Below are 7,331 nucleotides of genomic sequence, written 5' to 3' on the forward strand. Positions count from 1 at the left end.
ATTTCAATCGGACAATTTGGCCGGAGTTCTGGGGAATCCCTGCCTGATTGGTTGATTTGGGCTGTCACCTCGATGCTTAGATATATCTTTTTTCATTACTGCAAGCGTACAGTTGGCTTGTCTCCAGTTCTTTGGCTTTCAAACCGTTTCTGCCTTCATTTGAATGAAGCGGCAGATGCGCACGGTGAGAAGAGAGCAAATAGGATTCATGGACTCAACCATTTTACAGGGGAGGGGGGACATAAAGATTTTAGTTCTTAAACTTAAACAAGTTACCAATGAGATCAACAGCTTCAGTAGCAAAAAATATAATACCATTCAATAAATGTATATTGGAGACACTTCTAACAACCTGGGTGGCAAGTGGGGTGGCAAGCATTTTTTGGGGGGTGGCAGCTGCCACCCCTTGCCACCCGGTAGTTTCGCCACTGCATTTGTACACAAAAATTGTACACAGTTATTCAAAGTTAAAAGTAGTTTCGTACCATTCCCTCTCTTATAGCATGTCCAGTGTGTCCCTCACTAGGTAGGACCATTCGTGGCCATTCTGGGTCTACATCAGGCTCAGGTCCATCATGAGCGTCACTGGCATCGCAAGGGACATGACGCCTGGTGGCGATGTTATGCAGAACAATACAGGCCAGAATTATGTTGCATGCCACCTTAGGTTCTACTCGCAGGTAGTTAAGACAGGCAAACCTTCTCTTCAGCACTCCATTTAAGCGCTCAATGGCACATCCTGTTTTGCAATGTGCAATGTTGAAGCGTGCTTGCTCAGGTGTATTTGCAACCGGAAAAGGGGTCATTAGCCATGGTAGAAGTGGGTAAGCGCTGTCTCCCAATATAATGCCATTTGGCCGGTTTGTTTGGAGCTCTCTGTATAGTGCACTCTGTCTTAGAATGCGTGCATCATGGACAGACCCTGGCCATTTCACAACACAGTTGGTGATGATGAGGTCGGCGTTGCCCACAAGTTGTACGTTGATGCTGTGCCTCCCCTTCCGATTTACATACTCCCACTCCCTCTCACGAGGTGCTTGGATATGCACATGTGTACAATCGATAACTCCAATCGTGTTAGGCATGTTCCCCATGTGAAAAAACTTGTGCTTAGTCTGAGCAATCTGGTCATCCTTGGGAAAGGAAACAAATTGATTGATCAGACTGCCCAGTGCCATGGACACAACCTTCACCACATTACTCACATTGGATTTGTCCACTCCCATATAGTCTCCTATTACTTGGTAGAAAGTCCCACATGCGTAAAAGCGCAGTGCAATTAAGCACTGTTCCTCCACGGACAAAGCATGACTCCTTCGGGTTTTGTGTTGGTGTGTTGGTCTAATCAGGTCTGAAATGTACTTGATGTCATCTCTCCCAAAGCGAAAACGTGCATACAGTTCATCTGAAGTGTATTGCTCAAGTGGTTTGGCACGCTCAGCATACACCCTAGCAGGGTGCCTTCTCCTATGGTACCGATGAACAATACCCGCCATCTGGATGCCTCTGTAGGTTAAGAGAAATGTGTGCGAAACATGATGTGTTTGTTACGTGCAGATCTGCTCCATGTTTTGCAGTGCTCCTGGAGCTCCTCCTGGAGCCCCTCCTTCTCCTCGTTACCTGGCACCAAAGCCTGGGAGGCTTCATTCACTCGCTCTCTCTAGCCAGAGCCAGCAGCATGGTCCTCATTCACCCGTCGGTTCAACCTTTTGTAACAATAAACCCGGTTTTTCGTATACTTAATCCTTGTTTGTCGACTTCATGTTGCTTCCCTCGAGCCGGGTCGTAACAAAGTGGTCAAACCAATTAACCAGCAACAAGCTAATTACTAGAAGCCTAATTGATCACAGGCCAAAGCAATAATGCCCAAGGCGTATAAGATCAGTGGAGAAATCATGGAGACCAAGGAGAAATCATGGAGTCAAAAGGGCCTAATTTCACTGTGGCAGAAACGTACGCACTACTGGAGGGTGTTCGGGCCAATTTTGCCACAATAGTAGGTGGTTTCAGCTCGGCAAAGGGTGGGGAGGTCACCAAGAAAGGTAAAGACACCATTTGGGAAGACATTACCAACCGAATCAATGCCTTGGGGTCTGGCCAAAAGAGGACCTTAAAACAAGTAATACTGCGCTGTAAAAACCTGTGGGCCAAGGCAACCAAGGACCTCAGTGAGGCAAAAAACCCTCGCACTGGTAACAAGCCATATAAAAGGGTAGAAAACACTGATATGGTCCTCGATATCGTCGGAGGCGAAAAGTCAGAGGCTCTGCACGGTATAGAATGTGTAGAAGGAAATGGAGAGGCCACAATGACAGAGGCTGGAGAATGTGAGCCGAACCCTCCTGCAGAGGAATTTGTCCTGGACCTTACTCCAGCGATTGAGGAGGACGATGGATCCCCCCTGACCATGGAGCCAGTTGTTTCTAGAGTTGCTAAAACAAAGCGTAAACGTTCCTCGGGCCAGGATGGTGACGCCTATGAGGTGCTTCTGCGAAAGGAAACTGAAAGAGCAGAAATTCAGATTCAACTGGCAAAAGAGAAACTCCTGCTAACCCAACTGCAGCAGACAAAAGTGAAAATGGAGATACAACTCCTAAAGGCAGAGGTGGAAAGAGCTGGTATTTGTCCTGTAAATGATCCTAACATTTTTTGAACATTGGACAGTGCTATTTTTTGTTCCGTGGAGGAACAGTGCTTAATTGCGCTCGCGCTTTTACGCATGTGGGACTTTCTACCAAGTCAGGAGACTATATGGGAGTGGACAAATCCACTGAGCAATCAGGTGAAGGTTGTGTCCATGGCACTGGGCAGTCTGATCAATCAATTTGTTTCCATTGGACAGTGCTAAAATTTGTTTATTACCAAAACTAAATAAGGAATGTAAATGTTTCAGTTCATTATAATTTTTCTGTTTCTTAAAATTAAAACAAACAATGGCTATTTGTGGCCACCTGTATTTTTCGGTGTACTTGTTGTTCTTTGCTAAGCCTGTAGGCTGCACTGTTGGTTCCATTCTAAAATTCGGTAATCGAGATTTCGTAATTCTGAAATTTGGGATTTGGATCACTTTGATCCTATCCAGTTTCTTTGAAAAACTGGCATAAAAGTAATCTGGATCAAGTGATCCTGGATAGCAAAATATGGGATTTCCCAATCCGGATCAGTTTAATCCAGATTAAATTTGAACAACTGGGCCCTGGGAACTAACCGTTCCCAGGATAACCCTTCCACTCTCTACGAGCTGCAGCAGAGTTCAATGTTGTCATAGCTGTTACGTCATTAGCTTTCTGACCAATAGCAGCTCAAGGCCTACCTGGGTTGTACCACTTGGCGGGGGAGGGGGCACAGGGAGGGGCCGCTCATTTACTCCCCTCTGCTAATAAAGACTTGGTTGCGACGTTAACTATGGAAGCATATATGTAGCAAAATTCAAATGGCAATGCAATTTGGAATTACATTATGCATTTGACAATTCATAATGCAATTTTATAATGTAATTTGTAAATACGTTATTCAAAGTGTATTTTAACATGCAAAGTGACAATGCAATCCTCAATTAAATTTGCAAAAGTTATAACAATACAAATAGAATAACATTTTGTCAAATTCTTTGAGTTCCTTTATACAAATTGAAAAGCTATAGCGTCCCCGTGATTGCAATCCACTTCGCCACGCTCCGTGTGTTGCGATATTCAAATGACATTTCAATCCGCAAAACGGAATCCAAAACGGAATCCAAAGAGGGAATCCAAAGAGGAATCCAAAGAGGAATCCAAAGAGGAATCCAAAAAGTCAATATGCAAAGTGGCAAACGTATCAGCCAATCAGCGTCTGGGCGGGAACTACGTCACTTGCTCGTAATTTCCTTGTTCACTTAAGTTCTAGTTCGTATGTGTCAGGTCAGGTCCATGGTCACCAATGGAGATTATTGATATGCTCCGAAGTTTGGCCGATGATGTGGAGAACAATCGTGTTGAAGACACAGATGCAGTAGATAGAGTGCGTGTTCTGGGAGATAGGATAGACGACTTATCCTCACGGGTACGTTTTGACGCCAGTGTGGTAAACACAAAGATTTCCCAAGTGCTACAGGCACTGGGTGCGAAACATAGGGTCGGGAGACCCACCGTCTCCACCCACTCCTCACCTACAAAGCTCTCCACAACCTAGCCCCGTTACCTCTGGGACCTCCTCCAAGAATACACTCCCTCCCGCTCCCTCCACTCAACCTCTGCTGGACTACTATGTATCCCCACATCACGACTCACTACGAATGGGTTCAGCTGTTCAGCACCCAGGCTCTGGAACTCCCTCCCCCCACACATAAAACAGTCAGACACAATAGAAAGTGACGTAGTTCCCGCCCAGACGCTGATTGGCTGATACGTTTGCCACTTTGCATATTGACTTTTTGGATTCCTCTTTGGATTCCTCTTTGGATTCCTCTTTGGATTTCCTCTTTGGATTCCGTTTTGGATTCGGTTTTTGATTCCGTTTTGCGGATTGAAATGTCATTTGAATATCGCAACACACGGAGCGTGGCGAAGTGGATTGCAATCACGGGGACGCTATAGCTTTTCAATTTGAATAAAGGAACTCAAAGAATTTGACAAAATGTTATTGTATTTTTATTGTTATAACTTTTGCAAATTTAATTGAGGATTGCATTGTCACTTTGCATATTAAAATACACTTTGAATAACGTATTTACAAATTACATTATGAAATTGCATAATGCATTGTCAATTGCATAACGTAATTACTTATTGAATTGCAAATTGCAAATTGCATTGCCATTTGAATTTTGCTACATATATGCTTCCATAGTTAACAGTTTGTGAGCGCTTGCGTGTGTTTGTATGTGGGACTCAGACAGTGAGTCAGAGGCTGCGAGCGCACAGCTCTGGCTGACGGCGGAACTTTTATAAACACAATATTGTTATCCCGCATTAATCAGCCCGGCAGCCCCAAAACGTTAACGGCCCACCGGGAATTCTCCCGATTACCACACACACTGTGTGTGTGTGTGTGGTAATAATAATAATTATAATAATAACGCACACACACAGTGTGTGTGTGTGTGTGTGTGTGTGTGTGTGTGTGTGTGTGTGTGTGTGTGTGTGTGTGTGTTATTCAATGGCCTGGTAATGTTTATACATGTACGGTAATATTCATACTAGGTGCTAGCATTGGAAATGGCATAGTGCTAACGCCAACCCGTTTAATTTTTGTATTATTTTATACATAAACACCACCTGCTTTGGTTGTCCGTAAGTTTTCGCCCTTGGATCTTGTCCTTTGATTTACTTTTACAGTTTGAAATGTCTGCATCTTTTGTCGAGCATTTTGAGGATGCATGAATATATTGATGTACATTTCTGTTTCAGGTTATTAATCATGGCGACTACACTATATCAAATCGGTGGAGAGGGAGGCAGTCCATTTACTTTCACTGGCCGTGACAATGGTGCCACCCTGAAGAAGATCGGTGTGGCAGTGGGCGGCTGGCAGATCAAAGCTGTGCGGGCAGAACTGACCGACGGGCGTGTGCAGACCTTTGGAAAGGGTCACACTTTCAATGAGTTTACGTTTGAACTTGCCGAGAGCATCACCAGGCTGTCCCTGTGGGGGAACGGTGCCGGAACACGTCTGGGTGGCATCAAGTTCTGGACGAGTTCTGGACGCACATTCTTCCAGTACATGAGTGACTGGGGACTGAAGACCGAGTACTCCATCGATGTGGGGTCTGGAGTCTGCCTGGGGTTGGAGGGGAGAGCTGGCTCAGACATCGACAATATGGGATTCCTCTTCATCAATGCCATCAAGTCGTCTGTGCTAACCGACATGACCTATCCCAGCCTGGCCATGTACACACCCCGGGTGAGTGCTGCTATTTGTGGAAGACCTGAGTCCGAATATGGAAGGATAAGTGGGCCAATACATATGAACAAGTGTTTCTTTATTAATTCCGAAAAAGCAATTGAAGTGGGATAATTTTCCTGCATGAATAGCACCTGTTTTTGTAGTAGGTGGGGTTAGGGTCCAGGACAGAAATTGGCACCTTTGAGTCCTCTTTCCTATCACTAACAAAGCATGTCTTACACTTATCTTTCATAGGGCAGATTACTCTTATATAATCAATCAAATGTATTTTATAAAGCCCTTTTCATATCAGCAGTTGTCACAAGGTGTTTTTTAAGAAGAATGAGGAAAGATTTGTTCTGATCAAATGTGTGTTGGCCCACTTTGCCTCCCATAAAGACAACACGATTAGTCCTGTCCACTGTATAAACATTTTATTTGATATGGGGTTGACAGTTATGTCTTTTGTTTAATTACATCAGGTCAATAAAATAGTGTCTCCACTTCTTTTGAATTTCTCCACGGGGGATAAATAAAGTGTTAAAGTCTAAATCTTAGACAAAATAAATGAGTTTATATTTTCTGTACTGGTTATTAAGAATTATTTTGTGTGCTTCCTGAACAATATCCATATTTTTTGTGTTTTTCCGTGTCTGTGTGTGGGGTATGTAGGTAAACAAAGAATATATAAAGTCGTTGACTTATCAAAACGACACTGCTGCAGATCAAGAGGATAAATTTTCGTACGGCAGAACTGTGACCAATTCTACCACCTGGAGCACCACCAATAAGATTGAGTCCACCGTCAGCGTGTCTGTTACAGCAGGGATCCCGGACCTGGTGGAGGTGTCTGCTGGGTTTAGCTTGACCACGGGAGAGGAGCAGACCTCCTCAATGACCAAAGAAGAGACCATAACCGAATCAGATGAGGTCACTGTGACGGTCCCGGCAGGAAAGACTGTGAAAGTTGAGGCGTCAGTGGGACGAGCAGTCATCGACCTCCCCTACTCGGCCACATTGAAGATCACATGCCTGAATGGCAGCAAGCTGCAGTTCCAAACCACCGGCAACTACAAGGGTGTGGCTTACACTGCAGTGGATGTAAAAACCACTGAGTCTTAAATATGTGAAGAAAATCGAATAAGATGCATCAACATCTTACTGTATACAGTTTTAATATTGATTGCATAACATTGGTTTGATTGCTAATGTAGAGTGACTGTCGCAGATAAATAAATCATAAACCTGCTTGTGTTTCCATGTTCATCCTTAGAGCTTGTAAAACAAAATATGAAAATGAGTCTGTCTAGCTGATCCCATTATTTAACGTTTCAGTTTAGTAAGTGATAATTCCAATTCAAATATTCTATATGCTGTTAATAATTTAGTTTTCCAGTCCAACAGCCTGGAAAGATAATATGTTTCTGCACACTTCCAGTAAGATGCTAATTGCTTTAAAAGTTGAGGTT

At 43.8% G+C, this 7,331-nt stretch overlaps 2 protein-coding genes across 2 annotated transcripts; one reads left to right on the top strand and one right to left on the bottom strand.

The window, feature by feature from the left end:
• Window positions 1-467: 467 nt before the first annotated feature.
• LOC132463929 (putative nuclease HARBI1) lies at window positions 468-1,496 on the bottom strand. Its single transcript, XM_060060042.1, has one exon. It carries the CDS (start codon window positions 1,494-1,496, stop codon window positions 468-470), a length of 1,029 nt encoding a protein of 342 aa, XP_059916025.1.
• Window positions 1,497-5,075: 3,579 nt separating this feature from the next.
• LOC132464068 (aerolysin-like protein) lies at window positions 5,076-7,123 on the top strand. Its single transcript, XM_060060239.1, has 2 exons — window positions 5,076-5,880; window positions 6,535-7,123. Exons 1-2 carry the CDS (start codon window positions 5,353-5,355, stop codon window positions 6,982-6,984), a joined length of 978 nt encoding a protein of 325 aa, XP_059916222.1. The 5' UTR covers window positions 5,076-5,352; the 3' UTR covers window positions 6,985-7,123.
• Window positions 7,124-7,331: the final 208 nt, after the last annotated feature.

This window comes from Gadus macrocephalus, chromosome 9 (genome assembly GCF_031168955.1).
Source record: "Gadus macrocephalus chromosome 9, ASM3116895v1".
Lineage (NCBI taxonomy): Eukaryota > Metazoa > Chordata > Actinopteri > Gadiformes > Gadidae > Gadus > Gadus macrocephalus.